Genomic DNA, 24,151 nt, shown 5'->3' with positions numbered 1-24,151 from the left:
ATGAGTTTTACATTTTGCATCTATTTTAGAAGGCCGCGAGACAAGAATTAGGGGGGTAATGTAATTAGATTTCCACAGCTTATTGATCCTCTGGGTGTTATCCAATTAGCCCTGAAAGCTGGCATAAAATTTCTGCCAGGAGGCAGGTGAAAAAATCCCCAATAAATGACCCGTTTTCGCAGCTGCTGAAACACGTTTCTGGGAACTTATAGCTGATCTTATGTGTTTTCAATCGAAAACTGGGTGGTGGTGGTTGTTTTCGGATGTAAAAAAAACTGGCTGCAGTTGAATTGCCGTAAAAAAAATATTAGACAGAAAATTACGGTAAAGCCTGTTTTTTTGTGTTTTTTCACCCGGAAATTTTTAAGGCACATTAATTCCCCAGTAGTCTCAACCAGCACCAACATCCAAAGTCAAGTACATTGCACCACATATATTACACAACTCCCTCTTCGTGTCCCCATGTGAACTGTGACCCATTTAAGGTATAATTATAAAGTCCATATATGTCAAATTCCAGGTTGGTCAGGTAACCTATACCATTGTGAGACAAAGCAGGACTATAATAAATAACAATTCATTATCAAATGGAGCAAACAAGTATCCACTAAATGTGAAATAATACACACACTCTTTGTATTTTTATTCCAACAATATACTGATACAGTTACAAAGTTGTTCTCTGTTTTTCAGTGGAACAACTGTTTACCCTTGTGTATTTAGAAACACTTTACCTATCTCCCTACACTATATTTCAACAGACTCCTAGTGGGATATTCAATTAGCAATTGCTGCACAGCAGCAATTCAATTAGTGGGGATTACCTTGCGCATGAATGCCTGATGTTGGACAGTAACTGCGAGGTAAAGTCCACAAGAAAACCCATTGATTCTGCAGTTTACATCTCTTCTGTTTTGGGTTCAGTATAGAATTTAGACAGTCACAATGTCCACATTGATCGAAAAAACATTAACAGTGAGAATGTCGACACATGTTATGTCGACATTGTTGGCATCAGGGGCGTATCTACCCATTGGCCAGGATGGCACTCGCCAGGGGCGCCAGGCAAGGAGGGGGCGCCGCCTGGAGGTGCCACCCGCAGCCAAAGGGTAGAAAAGTAGTACTGTCAGACTACCTGGTGAGAGTCTGTTACTGCTTGAGCGGCGCCGGTGTCTGGCAGCACCGCACTTGTAATCAGACTCCAAATAATCAACAGCTCCCAGCAGCCCTTATTGCTGGGAGCTCCCGACAGCAAGGGAGCCGCACCGGCAGTAACAGGTACACAGCAATTGTTACATAGCACAGTGCCTATAGATCTATTTGTTGTTGAAGATAATAAAAAAGTGTCAGTGTTTGGGAGAAGAGACTAGTACCTGGAAAACTACACTATTTTCATGCATGTTAGATGTAAGTAGTAAGTAAGCGAAAACTTTAACTTGTTAAGTGTAATAATGAAAATACATACAGTATGTTACCTATTTCAAGGCCAGGTTCAAGGAAATGTATATCAGTTAATTGTATAATTGATCATTTTATCTTGGAAGTGATGGCACCCTGATGTTTTTTCTAACAGGAAGTACTTCTACCATCCAACTAATGGTGTTTGGTTAATGGCTGGGTCCATTTGAGGCTCATCTCACAGCATTTGAGATGCAGTCAAGATGCTGGCGTTTGGCATCCCGGCAGTCTGAAAGCTGACGCCAGCATCCCGAAACTGCTTGGAATGCTGATGCTGGCATCCCAACATAGATAGCGATGCAGAATGCAAAAATTCAAATTGAGTTGGTGCCAAAGTCTCCACTGGCAAGCTGCGTGGGAGGGATAGGGTTAGGCTGCGAGGGTGGTAGGGTTAGGGTAGGCACCCCTGAAGAGGCTGGGGGCTGGGTTAGGGTCAGGCTGTGGGAAAGGTGGGTTAGGTGTAGGGATGGTGTAACGTGAATACGAGACACTACTGTGCGGTGTAATGTGAATGAGGGACACTACTGTGTGTTATGATTTGAATTAGGGATACTATTGTGTCCACGCCCTTCTCCCACAAGACCATGCCCCATTTCCAGTACTCACATCTTATTTCAAATGTGTGTAAGTGGTGGGGGGGTGCTAGCCCCTTACTTTGCCAGGGGCGCTCGGACCCCTAGATACACCCCTGGTTGGCATACTGGTTTTCTTTAAATCCTGTTCCTAACAGCAACCCAAGACTCCTGGAAATGTCGGCATTTTGCAGGTATTAACATTAATTGACATTGTGCATGTCAACATGTTAAGTGCCAGCATAGTGACTGCATACGGAACTTTGGTTCTATGTACTAAGACTTGTAGAGGAATAAAGTGGACGGAGAAAAATACCAATCCGCTCCTAACTGCCATTTTTTTTTAAATAAACCCTTTAACATGGCAAATAGGAGCTGATTGGCTGTAACTTTGTCACTCTCCAAGGCTTAGTACATCGGGGTAGATGTATTATGTGGCGATATGGAGAAAGGGGAGTGGTACCAGCTTCCCCTCCTCCCCATGTATTACAGTGGTGATGTGTGCTCAATGCCAGGAGCAAAATGCACCCCTGTCTATATCGGTGTTGCTATCTAAAAGATAGCACATCGATATGCAGGGCATTGTGGAGGCGGCCAGGGTATAGATACAGCGCATCAGCACTAGGTTACACAGGCGTGGATCGCCAGAGGGTGGAGTTATTACTCTCCCTAATCCCTCCCCCCACAGCGGCAGACAAAATGTTAATGCATCTTGACGGTGTAGCTTCCTGCTTTGCCTCGGTAATGAGGTGAAACAGGAAGTACTGTTGCAGCACTATCTGTGCTGCTATAATACATGTTCCCCATAGAACCCAATGTGTTTTAAGGACTTGTGGGGGTTTTTTTGTTCTTTTTTTTTTTTTAATCGCTGAAATCCCTACATTTACTTGTAATAAATTTGGTTTAGAACATAAACCTGTTTGCGAAAGATATCGGCACACTTTTAAAAAAATAAATAAATTCCTACCGAGAACTTCACGCAGAAATGTCAAGAGAATGCTGTCCACCTACGCTTCTCGCATCTCATACCAGTCTAACCAGTGCTGCAAGGTGCCAAACCGAAAACCATTTTTAAGAAAGCATTCTTCTAGTGAAACCTCTGTCCCTCCCATTACACAGGTTGTTTTTGTCTTGTATTAATCTGAACTGGACTATCCAGCACGTAAATCATCTCTTTCATTACTGTTCCAATACTATAGACAATCTGCTCCAGCCTTCATATTTTACTGGTTATGATAAGAATCTATGCACAAACTTTTTCTCTAATGTGAGGTTGTTTGTTTGTTTGTTTTTTAGTAAGTGGTACATGCTATAGTTCATGTACACAGTTGTAATCTCTGCACATCAAAGTTTGGTAATATATACTGAGAGCATCATGGGTAGATGAGCAACACCCAGCTGGACACCTATAGGTTAAGAACCTACCTTACATCCTTATCTTCTGCCCCTCGAAGTACTCTGTAGTAGGAACACCAGTAGTCTGTAGTAGGAACACCAGTACCTTTTGCCGAGTCCTAACTGGTAACCTTCAAATTGTCATGAGGCTTCCAAATTTTGAAAGAGCTGCTATTTTGAAAGTTTCTAAGCGCCTATCCTGCCATGAGTTACAAATATAAATTGTCGTGTTGATAAATTTCTTATAGACTTGGGGTGATAATCAGTTGTTAGCGTCGCCGGCAACCAGTATATGGCGCCCCACGGAACTATTCAATTGTTGCTCCATTTGGATGAGATCAGCAGCCTGGGGATGGCAAGCGGTTGTGCCCATTAGCTCGGTCAGTTTTAGCTGCTTTACACGGCTAAACCAAATCTGTGGATGCAATAACTAGGCACAATTGAATATTACCTTTGGAATCTGTGTGCTGGTGTGCGGTTTCTAAATGGGATTTGCAGAGCAATGTCAGGTCTGACCATTATAGCTTGATTTCATTTTTTTCAGCTGTTACTATTACTCAGGCATTATCTCAGGCATCATATAAAGTGCCCATTCGGGATTTATTGACATGAAAGGGGTTGGGTAGCAGTTTAGATGTGACATTTATACATATACTTTCCATTTGGTCAGAAGTGTATGCACCATCAAGTTTGCCCAAAGAAACCATGCATGTTGTTGAATGTCTTTCAATGGCTTATTTCTTATTTTTCCAGCTTTTATATTTTGAAGTGGATTTCAAGTTATGTTGTAGGAGAAACCTTAACTAAATCAGTGCTTAAATACCACAGGTTAATCGGCTAGATAAATGAAACCTCCTGGCCTGTCTGTACTTGTTTGAGCTGCTTCATCTGTGTGTATTAGTAACTGGTATGAATGCTTCCTGGAAGTAGCCACTGATTGCACCTCTTTATTTACCCTTGTTTGGGAATGCATTAAATGACAGTCTGCTAAATGTCTTGTAGGAGTTCTATGAGCATACAAAAGCACTCTGGCAAGACGAGGGTGTGAAGGCCTGCTACGAGAGATCGAATGAATATCAACTCATTGACTGCGCACAGTAGTAAGTATCCTCATTGCCCATGCTTACTTTCGCCACTGGCATTAGTGTATGGAGTTTGTGGATTGATATGAATGGGCATTAACTGTATTGTGTTGATATTTCCTTTTTGCGTTGTGCGTGCCAATATGAAGTAGTTTTAGGTACCATTGTCTGATGTTGGTACAATAAATGCAGCGCGTTTCCCATTCAAAAGGGTAAGTGCTTGGTGCGGGCAAAATAAGCGCTTATGTTCTAGTGATGGCATGTGTTCCTGATTGAGTACTATTGTAATCTTGCAGCTATGGCATAATGGACAGTACGCGTGTGTATGTATGCTTACTGGATCACTTGTTTGCTCATGTGCAGGAAACCTGAAATTTTGTGGGGGGGGGGGGGTTTATTGCATTTTAACCAACAAATGCTCCCCTTCTCTATTTTAATATTTAATGGAGGGGTTGAAGGGATTTATACAGATGTAGCCATGCTCATCTGTGCTGCGATGCGGCATGAGGTATCGAGCTGAGACTATTTGCAGCTGGCGATTGCCCCGTTAATTTGCAGAAAGATTAGCATGTCTACATCTGTAATATGTATCTTGTTTTGTTTTTACCTATGAGGATGTGAAATTCCATTGATATCTTTTGTTTCTTTTCTTGTTCTATGCCTTCCTTGCATTTAATGCAAGTGACTCTTTCAGAATGGCAGCAGAAATGAAGCAGGGGGTAGTGGTAGGATGTAGTAGAAGTAATGAACACAATAGTGTGTATTGTTTTGGGATACTGGTCTTTTTGCAGTGGTCGTCTTTCTGCCTCTGCGCATAGTTGACACATTCCAATAGTCCCACTTATCACAGCCACAATGTATTTCCCCGTTATAGCCCATGTCCTAACATTTCTGGATTATCTGATAACTCTGACTACATTTAAAAAGTATTTGCTTTTCGCTGTAAAGCTAGATCTGCACTTTAACTGCATATGCAGACGTCGCACAGCATTTTCATGGCGTGGTTTCCAGATTCTGCACTGCAGTGTCCGTGTGAGTGTGGTGCCAGCATTCATGTGGCCTGCAGTGTTGGAGTTTGAAGTGGCTGTACTCTGTAGAGGACTGTATAGTTTTACTGCTGTGTACAGAACAGCAAGGTGCCTCTGATATGCGGATAAGAAGTTCAAGCTTGTGTAATGCTTGGTTCTAGTGTCTGCAGTTGGTATTTGGGTGGTTCTTTTACAGACTGCCCTACATGATGTCATGACAGCTGATCTCTGCCAGACAATGCTATTGGCTGCTGTCATATACCCTTCGCTTCCTCCTCCTAGCAGGGCCCCAGCTAGGGAGGTTTCCTACCCCTGCAGGCTGAGGACTTTAGAATGAAACAGATGGAATTTTGTGTGTGTACATCTGACAGAATTACTGGGTTGATTATTTCTACTCATCACTTTATTAAACCCTTAAACCTGGGAGAGTGTACTGTAGCGATAGGGGCCTCTCCTTCAGATTTCACCTTCACAAGTTCCGATGCTGCACTGCCTCTCCTATACTGTTCATAAGCTGCTCTCCCTACCTCTTAACAGGTTTTGTAAACTAAAGATTTAAGGACTGTACATTTCAGCATTTTATTTGCCATTTATAGATGGGAAAGGAGTTACTTATGGTGCCAATACACTTATGAGATAATCGGTGCTATCATTCGATTTCGACCACATCTGTGAGAGAAATCGAAGGATTGTATGCACATTTTAGGTACCAGGAGACGCGATGCGCGGGCACGCCGCTCGAATATCTCGTCTCAAGATATTATGTGCTGCACTTAATATCTCTTGCATCGCAGTGCGATCGCATGTGGTTTTAATACCACATGAGATATATCGCACTGCGATGGGCACCCGACTCGGCGGTGATGTGCTGATCACGTGATTACCATGTGATCTATTGCATGATCGCATGGTAATCACTTTGGCAGTTCAGGTGCGATTTCATCGCACCTGAACTGCTGGTGCGATGCCCCACGATGTCGCGTTGCGGGGCATCGCACAAGTCTATGGGCAGCATTAGTCTGGTGTATATGCAGTTAAGGGTTTTTTTTTATGGATAGTTTGTATTTTAGTGCCATTAAAATGTATGGTAATATTTACCATAAGTCTGTTCTCTCTCCAAAAACGCCACATGTCTCAAGTAGGCTTTTTTTTCATTTGGGGTAAATGTGGTTCCTGACCCTGTGACACATGTTTGTCAGGTCATTTGGTTAGATGGTGGTAGTTGGAACTGGGTCGTATCCGTGAGCCACAGGATTCTTTGGATTTGTGGCCATGTGGAGCCGGCGGTGTAGTGCTCAGGCTGAGCAGTGGATTTTACGTGCAGACAGTAAATATCTGTGTGCCAGATAGTTTGTCTATATGCCTGCATTGTGCCTAGCATGTACATTGTGCTCTGTAACCAAAGTTATGTGGTGGTGGCGGGGATTTGCATTCATTAAGTCATGTTAATGTAGAGTGACCATATTATCCCTTTTACCTGGGACGCTCATGGATTACACAGGTTCTGTGGCTGATTAAAACCAGCTGAAATGTAGGCTTGAAGTCAGCCAGCCGCAGAACCTGTGTAATCCATGAGCGTCCCATGTAAAAGGGATAATATGTTCACCCTAGTTAATGGCTAAATGTGTTCTGTTTTGGAGGGGGATTGGGTTTAGCTTTACACAATTGTCTGCTTACTGCAGAACTGCTGTCTGAACCCTATATGCGCAGGTGACTGGACTAGAATTGAAATGAGCTACACAGAAAACTCCATATTTGCAGCATTGTAGATGTCCCTAAAATCATTCCTGCTGCATTAGTAGGGACACAAACATACCTAAATCTAAAGGCATTGGGGAGGGGGGAGGGGATGAAACAAAGCATATGGGACATGAGAGCCATTTAACCACTGGTGTGTGTTCATACAGTAGATTGTGCGACTGGCTAATTGATACAAGCTTTCCATCCTCTGAGAGGGGCCCCTCCTTCAGACCAGCTTGTGTAAACTGGGAGCAGCAGAGCTATTTTTAGCTTGGCTTCAGCAGCAGGGGGAGTGGTGGAGGCTGGGCCTGGCTCATGTAGGAGGGCACATGAAAGGGTGGATCCTGTGCTGGCTGCTGGAGGTTCTGCTTTTTCCTACTGAAGGGAAATGGCATCAAAATGACTTTCATATCATTAATGCCGGCTTGTTCTGCAAATCCTTAAGCTTTCCCCGGTGATGGAAGGCTGCCAGCCTCTGTGTCCTTTTCTTACGTATAGATTGCAGGCGCTGCTGCTGCAGAGGAAAAACTGCACTTTCTCCAGGTTTAATATTGACTTTTTTTTTCCTCTCTCTCTCCTTATCTTCCAAACTATACAATACAGTGAACTTCCTGTGTAATAAGTAGTCAGGGCCGGCTCTAGGCACGTTCGACTAGAGCGGCCGCGCGGGGCGCCACCCTTAATGGGCGCCGCGCGCTGGCGCCGCCATAGTCTTACCTGGAGCCGGCCCTGTACACTGCTGGCAGCTCTCCCCACCGTCCCCGGCCTTTCAAAACTGTGCGCTGCGCGGCGCCGGCGTCTGACGTCAGACGCCGCGCAGCGCGCACCAAGCAGCCGGGAACAGTCGGTGGCCCTCAGGCTCAACAGCAGCACGTCCCCTCCCAGCGTCGCCGCAGGTATGTTGGGATCGTCGGGGCCGGGCACTGGCACTGTGTGTGGGGGCACTGGCACTATGTGGGGGCATTGGCACTGTGTGGGGGCATATCTGCACTGTGGGGGCACTGGCACTGTGTGGGGGCATATCTGCACTGTGGGGGCACTGGCACAGTGTGGGGGCATATCTGTCGCTGTGGGGTCATATCTGCACTGTGGGGGCATTTATGAATCTTGCACTGTGGGGGCATTGGCACTATGTGGGGGCATTGGCACTGTGTGGGGGCATATCTGCACTGTGGGGGCACTGGCACTGTGTGGGGGCATATCTGCACTGTGGGGGCACTGGCACTGTGTGGGGGCATATCTGCACTGTGGGGGCACTGGCACAGTGTGGGGGCATATCTGTCGCTGTGGGGTCATATCTGCACTGTGGGGGCATTTATGAATCTTGCACTGTGGGGGCATTTATGTATCTGGCACTGTGGGGGCATTTATCTGGCACTGTGGGGGGCATTCATTTATCTGGCAGTGCGGGGGGGGCATTTATCTGTGCACTGTGAGGGGGCATTAATGTATCTGGCACTGTGGGGGCATTTCTGGCACTGTGGGGGCATATCTGCGCTGTGGGGGCATGTATGTATCTGCACTGTGGGGGCATGTATGTATCTGGCACTGTGGGGGCATGTATGTATCTGGCACTGTGGGGGCATGTATGTATCTGGCACTGTGGGGGTATTTATGTATCTGGCACTGTGGGGGTATATCTGCACTGTGGGGGCACTTATTTATCTGGCACTGTGGGGGGCATTTATTTATCTGGCACTGTGGGGGCATATCTGGCACTGGGGCATATCTGGCACTGGGGCATATCTGGCACTGTGGGGGCATATCTGGCACTGTGGGGGCATATCTGGCACTGGGGGCATTAATGTATCTGACACTGTGGGGGGAAATAATGCATCTGGCACTGGGGGCATTTATGCATCTGGCAATGTGTGGGCATTTATGTATCTGGCACTGGGGGCATTTATGTATCTGGCCCTGTGGGGGCATATCTGGCACTGTGGGGGCAATTTTATATATGGCACTGTGGGGACAATTTTATATATGGCACTGTGGGGACATATCTGGCACTGTGTGGGCATTTTTATATCTGGCACTGTGTGGGCACTTATGTATCTGGCACTCTGTGGCCATTTATGTAGCTGGCACTGCTGGGGGGGGCATGTCGCGTGTAGCTGGCACTGCTGGGGGGCATGTCGCGTGTAGCTGGCACTGCTGGGGGGCATGTCGCGTGTAGCTGGCACTGCTGGGGGGCATGTCGCGTGTAGCTGGCACTGCTGGGGGGCATGTCGCGTGTAGCTGGCACTGCTGGGGGGCATGTCGCGTGTAGCTGGCACTGCTGGGGGGGCATGTCGCGTGTAGCTGGCACTGCTGGGGGGCATGTCGCGTGTAGCTGGCACTGCTGGGGGGCATGTCGCGTGTAGCTGGCACTGCTGGGGGGCATGTCGCGTGTAGCTGGCACTGCTGGGGGGCATGTCGCGTGTAGCTGGCACTGCTGGGGGGCATGTCGCGTGTAGCTGGCACTGCTGGGGGGCATGTCGCGTGTAGCTGGCACTGCTGGGGGGCATGTCGCGTGTAGCTGGCACTGCTGGGGGGCATGTCGCGTGTAGCTGGCACTGCTGGGGGGCTTGTCGCGTGTAGCTGGCACTGCTGGGGGGCTTGTCGCGTGTAGCTGGCACTGCTGGGGGGCTTGTCGCGTGTAGCTGGCACTGCTGGGGGCCGTGTCATGTAGTGTTCCCGCTAGGCGTCTGTGGCTAGGCAATGTGTCTCAGTGCTGTGCCTGGCGCAAAGTGTATAGGAGGTTCTACCTGGTGCAGTGTGTATTAGCTGCACTACTGTGTGGTGTAATGCAAATTGCCACTATTATGTGGCCACGTACCTTCCCCACGAAGTAACTCCCCTTAATTTTTGCTGCGCGCCTTCGGCGCGCACTGTCCATTCTTTGACATATAGGTATGGGAACAACAAGCAGTATGTACATCATTTTGCCCTCCTAACTTAAAAATGTGCCCTCCCTGTGATCAGCACCATGCCCTAAAAAGTGAACACTATCATGTGTAGCTGGCACTGCTGCGGGGCATGTCATGTGTAGCTGGCACTGCTGCGGGGCATGTCATGTGTAGCTAGCACTGCTGCGGGGCATGTCGTGTATCTGGCACTATACTGGAGACATTGTGTGTAAGGAACACTACTGTGGCTATGTGTAAGGCTGCTAATTGTGTGAAAATATGTTTATAGTTTGATGATATGAAGTTATGAGACCACGCCCACTTTTCCAGAGGCCACACCCACTTTTCCGGAAGCGCGCGCGCCTTCGGCGCGCGCATGGGGGGGGGGGGGGGGGGGGGGCGCTTTTACATTTTCTCGCTCAGGGTGCTAGTAGGCCTGGAGCCGGCCCTGTAAGTAGTGATGTGCATCGGACATTTTTCGGGTTTTGTGTTTTGGATTTGGTTCCGCGGCCGTGTTTTGGATTCGGATGCGTTTTGGCAAAACCTCCCTGAAAATTTTTGGTCGGATTTGGGTATGTTTTGGATTCGGGTGTTTTTTTACAAAAAACCCTCAAAAACAGCTTAAACCATAGAATTTGTGGGTCATTTTGATCCCATAGTATTATTAACCTCAATAACCATAATTTCCACTCATTTCCAGTCTATTCTGAACACCTCACAATATTATTTTTAGTCCTAAAATTTGCACCGAGGTCGTTGGATGACTAAGCTAAGCGACCCAAATGGCCGACACAAACACCTGGCCCATCTAGGAGTGGCACTGCAGTGTCAGGCAGGATGGCACTTCAAAAAAAATAGTCCCCAAACAGCACATGATGCAAAGAAAAATGAAAGAAAAAAGAGGTGCAAGATGGAATTGTCCTTGGGCCCTCCCACCCACCCTTATGTTGTATAAACAGGACATGCACACTTTAACAAACCGATCATTTCAGCGACAGGGTCTGCTACACAACTGTGACTGAAATGACTGGTTGGTTTGGGCCCCCACCAAAAAAGAAGCAATCAATCTCTCCTTGCACAAACTGGCTCTACAGAGGCAAGATGTCCACCTCCTCCTCATCGTCCGATTCCTCCCCCCTTTCACTGTGTACATCCCCCCTCCTCACAGATTATTAATTCGTCCCCACTGGAATCCACCATCTCAGGTCCCTGTGTACTTTCTGGAGGCAATTGCTGGTGAATGTCTCCACGGAGGAATTGATTAGAATTAATTTTGATGAACATCATCTTCTCCACATTTTCTGGAAGTAACCTCGTACGCCGATTGCTGACAAGGTGAGCGGCTGCACTAAACACTCTTTCGGAGTACGCACTGGAGGGGGGGCAATTTAGGTAAAATAAAGCCAGTTTGTGCAAGGGCCTCCAAATTGCCTCTTTTTTCCTGCCAGTATACGTACGGACTGTCTGACGTGCCTACTTGGATGCGGTCACTCATATAATCCTCCACCATTCTTTCAATGGTGAGAGAATCATATGCAGTGACAGTAGACGACATGTCGGTAATCGTTGGCAGGTCCTTCAGTCCGGACCAGATGTCAGCACTCGCTCCAGACTGCCCTGCATCACCGCCAGCGGGTGGGCTCGGAATTCTTAGCCTTTTCCTCGCACCCCCAGTTGCGGGAGAATGTGAAGGAGCAGCTGTTGACGGGTCACGTTCCGCTTGACTTGACAATTTTCTCACCAGCAGGTCTTTGAACCTCTGCAGACTTGTGTCTGCCGGAAAGAGAGATACAACGTAGGTTTTAAATCTAGGATCGAGCACGGTGGCCAAAATGTAGTGCTCTGATTTCAACAGATTGATCACCCATGAATCCTGGTTAAGCGAATTAAGGGCACCATCCACAAGTCCCACATGCCTAGCGGAATCGCTCTGTTTTAGCTCCTCCTTCAATGGCTCCAGCTTCTTCTGCAAAAGCCTGATGAGGGGAATGACCTGACTCAGGCTGGCAGTGTCTGAACTGACTTCACGTGTGGCAAGTTCAAAGGGTTGCAGAACCTTGCACAACGTTGAAATCATTCTCCACTGCGCTTGAGACAGGTGCATTCCACCTCCTTTGCCTATATCGTAGGCAGATGTGTAGGCTTGAATGGCCTTTTGCTGCTCCTCCATCCTCTGAAGCATATAGAGGGTTGAATTCCACCTTGTTACCACCTCTTGCTTCAGATGATGACAGGGCAGGTTCAGGACTGTTTGCTGGTGCTCCAGTCTTCGGCACGCGGTGGCTGAATGCCGAAAGTGGCCCGCAATTCTTCGGGCCACCGACAGCATCTCTTGCACGCCCCTGTCGTTTTTTAAATAATTTTGCACCACCAAATTCAATGTATGTGCAAAACATGGGACGTGCTGGACTTTGCCCAGATGTAATGCACGCACAATATTGCTGGTGTTGTCCGATGTCACAAATCCCCAGGAGAGTTCATTTGGGGTAAGCCATTCTGCGATGATGTTCCTCAGTTTCCGTAAGAGGTAGTGTGCCTCTTCTGGAAAGCGGTGATGCAAAGCGTAGCCTGCCTAGGAACGAGTTGGCGTTTGCGAGATGCTGCTACTGGTGCCGCCGCTGCTGCTGTTGCTGCGAGAGGCAATACATCTACCCAGTGGGCTGTCACAGTCGTATAGTCCTGAGTCTGCCCTGCTCCACTTGTCCACCTGTCCGTGGTTAAGTGGACATTGGGTACAACTGCATTTTTGAGGACACTGGTGACTCTTTTTCTGAGGTCTGTGTACATTTTCGGTATCTCCTGCCTAGAGAAATGGAACCTAGATGGTATTTGGTACCGGGGACACAGTACCTCAATCAAGTCTGTAGTTGCCTGTGAATTAACGGTGGATAACGGAAACCCGTTTCTCACCGCCCAGGCTGCCAAGGCCTGAGTTATCCGCTTTGCAGCAGGATAACTGCTGTGATATTTCATCTTCCTTGCAAAGGACTGTTGGACAGTCAATTGCTTACTGGAAGTAGTACAAGTGGTCTTCCGACTTCCCCTCTGGGATGACGATCGACTCCCAGCAGCAACAACAGTAGCGCAAGCAGCAGTAGGCGTTACACTCAAGGATGCATCGGAGGAATCCCAGGCAGGAGATGACTCGTCAGACTTGCCAGTGACATGCCCTGCAGGACTATTGGCTTTCCTGTGTAAGGAGGAAATTGACACTGAGGGAGTTGGTGGTGTGGTTTGCAGGACCTTGGTTACAAGAGGAAGGGATTTAGTGGTCAGTGGACTGCTTCCGCTGTCATCCAAAGTTTCTCTAACGTTCTAGTGGATGCTGGGGACTCTGTAAGGACCATGGGGATAGACTGGCTCCGCAGGAGACATGAGCACTTTAAGAAAGAATTTAGGTTCTGGTGTGCACTGGCTCCTCCCTCTATGTCCCTCCTCCAGGCGTCAGTTTGATACTGTGCCCAGACGAGCTGGGTGCTTTTCAGTGAGCTCTTCTGAGTTTGCTGAGAAAAAGTATTTTGTTAGGTTTTTTATTTTCAGGGAGCTCTGCTGGCAACAGACTCCCTGCATCGTGGGACTGAGGGGAGAGAAGCAGCCCTACTCTCTGAAGCTAGGTCCTGCTTCTTAGGCTACTGGACACCATTAGCTCCAGAGGGATCGGTACGCAGGATCTCACCCTCGCCGTCCGGAGCCGCGCCGCCGTCCCCCTCGCAGAGCCGGAAGACAGAAGCTGGGTGAGTATGAGAAACAAAGAAGACTTCACAGGCGGCAGAAGACTCCGTGTTCTTCACTGAGGTATCGCACAGCACTGCAGCTGTGAGCCATTGCTCCACACACCTACACATACTCCGGTCACTGTAAGGGTGCGGGAAGGTGGGGCGCGCCCGGGGCAGCATTTGGGACCTCTTTTGGCAAAGTTAAGCATATATACAGCTGGGCACTGTATATATGTATGAGCCCCTGCCAAAAAATTGCATATTTAAGCGGGACAGAAGCCCGCCGCCGAGGGGGCGGGGCTTCTTCCTCAGCACTAACCAGCGCCATTTTTTCTTCACAGCTCCGTTGAGAGGAAGCTTCCCAGGCTCTCCCCTGCAGATACACGGTAGAAGAGGGTAAAAAGAGAGGGGGGGCACATAATTAGGCGCAAAAAGCAATATAAACAGCAGCTACTGGGTTAACATTAAGTTACTGTGTTATTCCTGGGTTTATAGCACTGGGGTGTGTGCTGGCATACTCTCTCTGTCTCTCCAAAGGGCCTTGTGGGGGAACTGTCTTCAGAGAGGGCATTCCCTGTGTGTGTGGTGTGTCGGTACGCTTGTGTCGACATGTCTGATGAGGAAGGCTATGTGGAAGCAGAGCGGGAGCAAATGAATGTGGTGTCTCCGCCGACACCTGATTGGATGGATATGTGGAAGGTTTTAAATGATAATGTTAATTCCTTGAATAAAAAGTTAGAAAAAGCTGAAGCCTCGGGACAGTCAGGGTCCCAACCCGTGCCTGATCCTATGTCGCAGAGGCCGTCAGGGTCTCCGAAGCGCCCACTATCCCAAACTGTTGACACAGATACCGACATGGATTCTGACTCCAGTGTCGATTACGATGATGCAAAGTTACAGCCAAAATTGGCTAAATCCATCCGTTATATGATTATAGCAATTAGGGATGTGTTGCACATCACAGAGGAAACCTCAGTCCCTGACAAGAGGGTGCATATGTATGGGGAAAAGAAGCCGGAGGTAACCTTTCCCCCCTCACACGAGCAAAATGAGTGATGTGAAAAGGCTTGGGAATCTCCAGATAAACTGCAGATTTCCGAAAGGATTCTTATGGCGTATCTTTTCCCGCCAACGGACAGGTTACGCTGGGAATCCTCCCCTAGGGTGGACAAAGCTTTAACACGCTTATCCAAGAAGGTAGCCCTGCCGTCGCAGGATACGGCTACCCTCAAAGATTCTGCGGATCGCTAACAGGAGGTTACCCTGAAGTCCATTTATACACATTCAGGTACCTTACTGAGGCCGGCAATCGCGTCGGCCTGGGTGTGTAGTGCTGTGGCAGCATGGACGGATACCTTATCTGAGAAAATTGATACCTTAGACAAGGATACTGTATTGTTGACCCTGGGGCATATTAAAGACGCTGTCCTATATATGAGAGATGCTCAAAGAGACATTAGTCTACTGGGTTCTAGAATAAATGCTATGATGATTTCTGCCAGAAGGGTCCTGTGGACTCTGCAATGGACAGGTGATGCCGACTCAAAAAGGCATATGGAGGTTTTACCTTACAAGGGTGAGGAATTGTTTGGGGAGGGTCTCTCGGACCTGGTCTCCACAGCTACAGCTGGAAAGTCAAATTTTTTGCCTTTTATTGCCTCACAGCCTAAAAGAGCACCGTATTATCAAATGCAGTCCTTTCGATCACAAAGAAACAAGAAAATCCGAGGTGCGTCCTTTCTTGGCAGGGGCAGAGGTAAGAAGCTGCACAACACAGCTAGTTCCCAGGAACAGAAGCCCTCCCCGGCCTCTACAAAATCCACCGCATGACGCTGGCGGAGCTTGGCCCGGTGGGGGCACGTCTTCGAAATTTCAGCCACAAGTGGGTTCACTCCCAGGTGGATCCCTGGGCGATAGAAATTGTGTCTCAGGGATACAAGCTGGAATTCGAAGAGATGCCCCCTCACCGATACCTCAAATCGGCCCTACCAGCTTCCCCCCACGGGAGGGAAATAGTGTTAACTGCAATTCACAAATTTTATCTTCAACAGGTGGTGGTCAAGGTTCCCCTCCTTAAACAGGGAAGGGGTTATTATTCGACCATGTTTGTAGTCCCGAAACTGGACGGTTCGGTCAGACCCATATTGAATTTAAAATCCCTGAACATATACCTGAAAAGGTTCAAGTTCAAGATGGAATCGCTGAGAGCGGTCATCGCAAGCCTGGAAGGGGGGGGGTTTATGGTGTCTCTGGACATAAAGGATGCATACCTTCATGTCCCCATTTATCCACCTCATCAGGCGTACCTCAGATTTGTGGTACAGGATTGTCATTACCAATTTCAGACGTTGCCGTTTGGTCTCTCCACGGCACCGAGAATATTTACCAAGGTAATTGCGGAAATGATGGTACTCCTGCGGAAGCAAGGGGTCACCATTATCCCGTACTTGGACGATCTCCTCATAAAAGCGAGATCAAGAGAGCAGTTGCTGAACAGCGTCGCACTTTCTCTGGAAGTGTTACGGCAACACGGCTGGATTCTGAATATTCCAAAATTGCAGTTGGTTCCTACGACTCGTTTGCCTTTCCTGGGCATGATTCTAGACACAGACCAGAAAAGGGTTTATCTCCCGATAGAGAAAGCTCAGGAACTCATGACACTGGTCAGGAACCTATTAAAACCAAAAAAGGTGTCAGTACATCACTGCACTCGAGTCCTGGGAAAGATGGTGGCATCATACGAGACCATTCCCTTCGGCAGGTTCCATGCGAGGACCTTTCAATGGGACTTACTGGACAAGTGGTCTGGATCACATCTTCAGATGCATCAGTTAATCACCCTATCCCCCTCCTGTGGTGGCTGCAGAGCGCTCACCTTCGCGAGAGCCGCAGATTCGGCATTCAGGACTGGGTCCTGGTGACCACGGACACAAGCCTCCGAGGTTGGGGAGCAGTCACACAGGGAAGAAACTTCCAAGGTCTCTGGTCAGGTCAAGAGACTTGCCTTCAAATCAACATCCTGGTACTAAGGGCCATATACAACGCCCTACGTCAAGCGGAGACCCTGCTTTGCGACCAACCGGTTCTGATTCAGTCAGACAACATCACCGCAGTGGCTCATATAAACCGACAATGCGGCACAAGGAGCAGGGTGGCGATGGCGGAAGCCACCAGACTTCTTCGCTGGGCGGAGAATCATGTAAGCGCATTGTCAGCAGTGTTCATTCCAGGAGTGGACAACTGGGAAGCAGACTTCCTCAGCAGACATGACTTCCACCCGGGAGAGTGGGGACTTCATCAGGAAGTCTTCGCACAGATTACAAGTCGGTGGGAACTGCCACAGGTGGACATGATGGCATACCGCCTCAACAAAAAGCTACAGAGGTATGGTGCCAGGTCAAGAGACCCTCAGGCGATAGCTGTGGACGCCCTGGTGACACCGTGGGTGTTCCAGTCGGTCTATGTATTTCCTCCTCTTCCTCTCATACCGAAGGTGCTGAGGATAATAAGAAAAAAAGGAGTGAGAACATTCCTCATTGTTCCAGATTGGCCACAAAGGACTTGGTATTCAGATCTGCAAGAAATGCTCACAGAGGACCCGTGGCCTCTTCCTCTAAGACAGGACTTGTTGCAACAGGGGCCCTGTCTGTTCCAAGACTTACCGCGGCTGCGTTTGACGGCATGGCGGTTGAACGCCGGATCCTAGCAGAGAGGCATTCCGGATGAGGTCATTCCTACGCTGATAAAGGCTAGGAAGGACGTGACAGCTCAACATTATCACCGTATATGGCGAAAATATGTTGCTTGGTGTGAGGCCAGGAATGCTCCTACGGAGGAATTCCAGCTGGGCCGTTTCCTTCACTTCCTACAGTCCGGAGTGAATTTGGGCCTAAAATTGGGTTCCATTAAGGTCCAGATTTCGGCCCTATCCATTTTCTTTCAAAAGGAGTTGGCTTCTCTACCTGAAGTTCAGACGTTTGTAAAGGGAGTGCTGCATATTCAGCCTCCTTTTGTGCCTCCAGGGGCACCTTGGGATCTTAACGTGGTAAGTTTCCTGAAATCACACTGGTTTGAACCACTTAAAACGGTGGAGTTGAAATATCTCACGTGGAAGGTGGTCATGCTATTAGCCTTGGCTTCGGCTAGGCGTGTCAGAGTTGGCGGCTTTGTCACATAAAAGCCCCTATCTGGTTTTCCATGTGGATAGAGCAGAATTGCGGACCCGTCCACAATTTCTGCCGAAAGTGGTTTCATCTTTTCATATAAACCAACATATTGTGGTGCCTGTGGCTACTACTGACTTGGAGGATTCCGAGTTGCTTGATGTGGTCAGGGCTTTGAAGGTTTATGTAGCCAGAACGGCTAGGGTCAGGAAAACAGAGTCGTTGTTTATCCTGTATGTATCCAACAAGCTTGGTGCTCCTGCTTCAAAGCAAACTATTGCTCGCTGGATCTGTAACACGATTCAGCAGGCTCATTCTGCGGCTGGATTGCCGCTGCCAAAATCAGTTAAGGCCAATTCCACTAGGAAGGTGGGCTCTTCTTGGGCGGCTGCCCGAGGGGTCTCGGCATTACAACTTTGCCGAGCGGCTACTTGGTCAGCTCCAAACACTTTTGCAAAGTTCTACAAGTTTGATACCCTGGCTGAGGCGGACCTCTTGTTTGCTCAATCGCTGCTGCAGAGTCATCCGCACTCTCCCGCCCGTTTGGGAGCTTTGGTATAATCCCCATGGTCCTTACGGAGTCCCCAGCATCCACTAGGACGTTAGAGAAAATTAGATTTTACTTACCGGTAAATCCATTTCTCGTAGTCCGTAGTGGATGCTGGGCGCCCGTCCCAAGTGCGGACTTCTGCAATGCTTGTATATAGTTATTGCTTCAATAAGGGTAATGTTATGGTTGCATCAGGGTTTGACCTGATGCTCTGTCGTTTGTCATACTGTTAACTGGTTGTTTTCACATGTTATACGGTGTGATTGGTGTGGCTGGTATGACTCTTGCCCTGGATTACCAAAATCCTTTCCTTGTACTGTCAGCTCTTCTGGGCACAGTTTCTCTAACTGAGGTCTGGAGGAGGGGCATAGAGGGAGGAGCCAGTGCACACCAGAACCTAAATTCTTTCTTAAAGTGCCCATGTCTACTGCGGAGCCCGTCTATCCCCATGGTCCTTACGGAGTCCCCAGCATCCACTAGAACGTTAGAGAAACTTTGGATGACAGCGGAAGCAGTCCACTGACCACTAAATCCCTTCCTCTTGTAACCAAGGTCCTGCAAACCACACCACCAACTCCCTCAGTGTCAATTTCCTCCTTACACAGGAAAGCCAATAGTCCTGCAGGAGCCCGTCTATCCCCATGGTCCTTACGGAGTCCCCAGCATCCACTACGGACTACGAGAAATAGATTTACCGGTAAGTAAAATCTTATTTTTTGAACTTGTCACTGACTTATGATGAATGCGCTGCAGGTGACGTATAAGGGAGGATGTTCCGAGGTGGTTAACGTCCTTACCACTACTTATTACAGCTTGACAAAGGCAACACACGGCTTGACACCTGTTGTCCGCATTTGTGTTAAAATAATTCCATACCGAAGAGGTGATTTTTTTTTTTTTTGTAATTTGACCAGGCATGTCAATTGCCATATTCGTTCCACGGGCAACAGGTGTCTCCCCGGGTGCCTGACTTAAACAAACCACCTCACCATCAGAATCCTCCTTGTCAATTTCCTCCTCAGCGCCAGCAACACCCATATCCTCATCCTGGTGTACTTCAACAGTGACATCTTCAATTTGACTATCAGGAACTGGACTGCGGGTGCTCCTTCCAGCACTTGCAGGAGGCGTGCAAATGGTGGAAGGCGCCACCTCTTCCCGTCCAGTGTTGGGAAGGTCAGGCATCGCAGCCGACACAATTGGACTCTCCTTGGGGATTTGTGATTTAGAAGAACGCACAGTTCTTTGCTGTGCTTTTGCCAGCTTAAGTCTTTTAATTTTTCTAGCGAGAGGATGAGTGCTTCCATCCTCATGTGAAGCTGAACCACTAGCCATGAACATAGGCCAGGGCCTCAGCCGTTCCTTGCCACTCCGTGTCGTTAATGGCATATTGACAAGTTTACGCTTCTCCTCAGACTCTTTTAATTTTGATTTTTGGATCATTTTACTGAACTTTTGTTTTTTGGATTTTACATGCTCTCTACTATGACATTGGGCATCGGCCTTGGCAGACGACGTTGATGGCATTTCATCGTCTCGGCCATGACTAGTGGCAGCAGCTTCAGCACGAGGTGGAAGTGGATCTTGATCTTTCCCTATTTTACCCTCCACATTTTTGTTCTCCATTTTTTTAATGTGTGGAATTATATGCCAATATCAATAGCAATGGCCTACTACTATATATACTGCGCACAACTGAAATGCACCACAGGTATGGATGGATAGTATACTTGACGACACAGAGGTAGGTAGAGCAGTGGCCTACTGTACCGTACTGCTATATATTATATACTGGTGGTCAGCAAACTGTGCAAAACTGAAATGCACCACAGGTATGGATGGATAGTATACTTGATGACACAGAGGTAGGTAGAGCAGTGGCCTTCTGTACCGTACTGCTATATATTATATACTGGTGGTCAGCAAAATTATGCACTGTACTCCTACTATATACTACAATGCAGCACAGATATGGAGCGTTTTTCATTCAGAGAACGTATAATACTGGTGGTCACTGGTCAGCAAAACTCTGCACTGTACTCCTCCTATATAATACTGCTGGTCCCCACAATAAAGCAGTGTGAGCACAGATATATGCAGCACACTGAGCACAGATATGGAGCGTTTTTCAGGCAGAGAACGTATAATACTGGTGGTCACTGGTCAGTAAAACTCTGCACTGTACTCCTCCTATAATACTGCTGGTCCCCAGAATAAAGATATTTGCTGCCCCCTGAAACAAAGTGAGCGGACGCCAGCCACGTCCTCTCACTATCATTTCCAATGCACGAGTGAAAAATGGCGGCCACGCGCGGCTCCTTATATAGAATCCGAATCTCACGAGAATCCGACAGCGGGATGATGACGTTCGGGCGCACTCGGGTTAACCGAGCCATACGGGAGAATCCGAGTCTGCCTCGGACCCGTGTAAAATGGGTGAAGTTCGGGGGGGGTTCGGATTCCGAGGAACCGAACCCGCTCATCACTAGTAATAAGTTAAGATTTGTTTCATTATAGAAAAACAGCATACAACCATTAACAGTATTTAAAGAAAAAGTTACAGATGTGGAATTCAGATGTGACAACTTTTTATGTCTGATTATGATGTGATCTGATGCACAACTATTATCACCAACTCAGTGGTGTATCATCTTACACCATCGAATAAAATGCTGGTTTAAAGCATGGTTCGTAAGCTCTCTAAAATACATTAGTTATTAAGTCTCTGGATATTAAACAACCTTTAAAATTGGCATTTTATGGCTTGTGATGCACTACGATAAAAGATATTGTATTAGTTGAACTAGGCAAACTCAACATGTGTGACAATCTATTATGCACAGTAACACCCTGCACTTATTTGGGGGCCTTTCCCCCCCCCCCTATATCGTGCACACAAATGAAAGAGGAGTTAGAACACACATATAAAAGAGAGGCCTGTCTGTCCTGATTGCAGAGATAAATGAATAATCCTGTTTGGTCTTAAGGTGGGTACACACTGGCCGATATATCGGGCGTTCTCTTGAACGGCCGATATATCGTGGGTCCGTCGCCCAGTGTGTACGGCCGATACGTCTGTGAACTCCGTCGTTCAGACGTATTGCGTCGGCTCCACAGCACAGCCGACTGCCAATATATCTACAGATATATTGGCGCGTCACCTGTGTGTGTGTATGGGCGGTCGGCCGACCACCCATACACATGCTGCGGCAGCCGGCGGTGATTGACAGCTGAACTGGGCGGACGTGTGTACATGTTCATGACGTCAGTCCCCGACGGATCGGGCAGTGTGTACAGCACACTGCCCGATCCGTCCATAGATATATCTGCCGATCGGCTGATATATCTTCCAGTGTGTACCCACCTTAAGAGAGGTAGTACTGGTAGCTGCTGATCAGAAACGCTTAGACAAAAAGAAGCGTAACTGGTGCAACGCCTCAATTATTACCACTGATATCTTTTATTAAGGCACCACAATGTGTACACAGTGCCTAATGATTGTAAGAAACTGCTGGGGGGGGGGTTCTTATTTTAATCCTTTTTGTAAAGTATCTCCATTAGAAACTTTTGGGGGAAGTTCAATTAAGTGTATACGCAGCAGGTTATTACGATAGGATAACCTTTTATTCGCACCTCTGTGGTGATCCTTGCTGCACAGAAAAAATTGCTAAGGGCTCAAAGAACAAACAAAGTTTGGAATCCATTGCTGTAAACTAAAAGTTTATGAAAAAAGGATTTTTTAATTTAGTTACTGCATCTGTAATATGTCCTGCAAATAGTACACTTATCTAGCTTGGTGTCTTGGTACTTGTTATACAGGTAGCTGTCATTGTGGCTATCACCGTGTTCCTACCACCTCTTTACTACCTGGTCGGTCAGCCCTCTCCACCAACTATGTTAATTCTGCAGATAGATTCTTAAGAAATTAAATGTGTACCTTGCATGCAGTTGTTTGGCCCTTCACTGTGATAAACTAAGTTTCTCTGACGTCCTAGTGGATGCTGGGAACTCCGAAAGGACCATGGGGAATAGCGGCTCCACAGGAGACTGGGCACAACTAAAGAAAGCTTTTAGGTCACCTAGTGTGCACTGGCTCCTCCCACTATGACCCTCCTCCAAGCTTCAGTTAGATTTTGTGCCCGGCCGAGGTTGGATGCACACTAGGGGTTCTCCTGAGCTTATAGAAAGAAAGTATATAATTAGGTTTTTTATTTCTCTGACGTCCTAGTGGATGCTGGGAACTCCGAAAGGACCATGGGGAATAGTGGCTCCGCAGGAGACTGGGCACAAAAGTAAAAGCTTTAGGACTAGCTGGTGTGCACTGGCTCCTCCCCCTATGACCCTCCTCCAAGCCTCAGTTAGATTTTTGTGCCCGAACGAGAAGGGTGCAATCTAGGTGGCTCTCCTGAGCTGCTTAGAGTAAAAGTTTAAATTAGATTTTTTTATTTTCAGTGAGTCCTGCTGGCAACAGGCTCACTGCATCGAGGGACTAAGGGGAGAAGAAGCGAACTCACCTGCGTGCAGAGTGGATTGGGCTTCTTAGGCTACTGGACATTAGCTCCAGAGGGACGATCACAGGCCCAGCCATGGATGGGTCCCAGAGCCGCGTCGCCGTCCCCCTTACAGAGCCAGAAGAGCAGAAGAGGTCCGGAAAAATCGGCGGCAGAAGACGTGCTGTCTTCAATAAGGTAGCGCACAGCACCGCAGCTGTGCGCCATTGCTCTCAGCACACTTCACACTCCGGTCACTGAGGGTGCAGGGCGCTGGGGGGGGGCGCCCTGAGACGCAATAAAAATACCTTAGATGGCAAAAAATACATCACATATAGCTCCTGGGCTATATGGATGCATTTAACCCCTGCCAGTTTTTCCTTAAAGCGGGAGAAAGGCCGCCGAGAAGGGGGCGGAGCCTATCTCCTCAGCACACTGGCGCCATTTTCCCTCACAGCTCCGTTGGAGGGAAGCTCCCTGACTCTCCCCTGCAGTCCTGCACTACAGAAACAGGGTAAAACAAGAGGGGGGGCACTAATTTGGCAGATAAATCAATACAGCAGCTATATAAGGGAAAAACATTTATATAAGGTTATCCCTGTATATATATATAGCGCTCTGGTGTGTGCTGGCAAACTCTCCCTCTGTCTCCCCAAAGGGCTAGTGGGGTCCTGTCCTCTATCAGAGCATTCCCTGTGTGTGTGCTGTGTGTCGGTACGTTGTGTCGACATGTATGAGGAGGAAAATGGTATGGAGGCGGAGCAATTGCCTGTAATAGTGATGTCACCCCCTAGGGAGTCGACACCTGACTGGATGGTCTTATGGAAGGAATTACGAGATAGCGTCAGCACTTTACAAAAGACTGTTGACGACATGAGACAGCCGGCAAATCGGTTATTACCTGTACAGGCGTCTCAAACACCGTCGGGGGCTCTAAAGCGCCCGTTACCTCAGATGGTCGACACAGACCCAGACACGGACACTGACTCCAGTGTCGACGGTGAGGAAACAAACGTATTTTCCAGTAGGGCCACACGTTACATGATCACGGCAATGAAGGAGGTTTTGA

The 24,151-nt window shown here is 47.9% G+C and overlaps 1 protein-coding gene across 3 annotated transcripts in view; it reads left to right on the top strand.

Moving 5' to 3' along the window:
- The window catches only part of GNAS (GNAS complex locus), a 601,606-nt gene that overhangs the window by 542,425 nt on the left and 35,030 nt on the right, over window positions 1–24,151 (top strand). For 2 of the 3 annotated variants that reach the window (XM_063959384.1, XM_063959385.1), the window contains exon 5: window positions 4,428–4,525. In XM_063959384.1, coding sequence (XP_063815454.1) covers window positions 4,428–4,525 — 98 coding nt within the window. Of the gene's footprint in view, window positions 1–4,427; window positions 4,526–8,110; window positions 8,172–24,151 lie in introns of those variants that run through there. The other variant, XM_063959386.1, reaches the window with a different exon arrangement.

This window comes from Pseudophryne corroboree, chromosome 3 (assembly GCF_028390025.1).
Source record: "Pseudophryne corroboree isolate aPseCor3 chromosome 3, aPseCor3.hap2, whole genome shotgun sequence".
NCBI classification, from domain to species: Eukaryota; Metazoa; Chordata; class Amphibia; order Anura; family Myobatrachidae; genus Pseudophryne; species Pseudophryne corroboree.
This window is presented reverse-complemented; position numbering and strand designations above follow the sequence as displayed.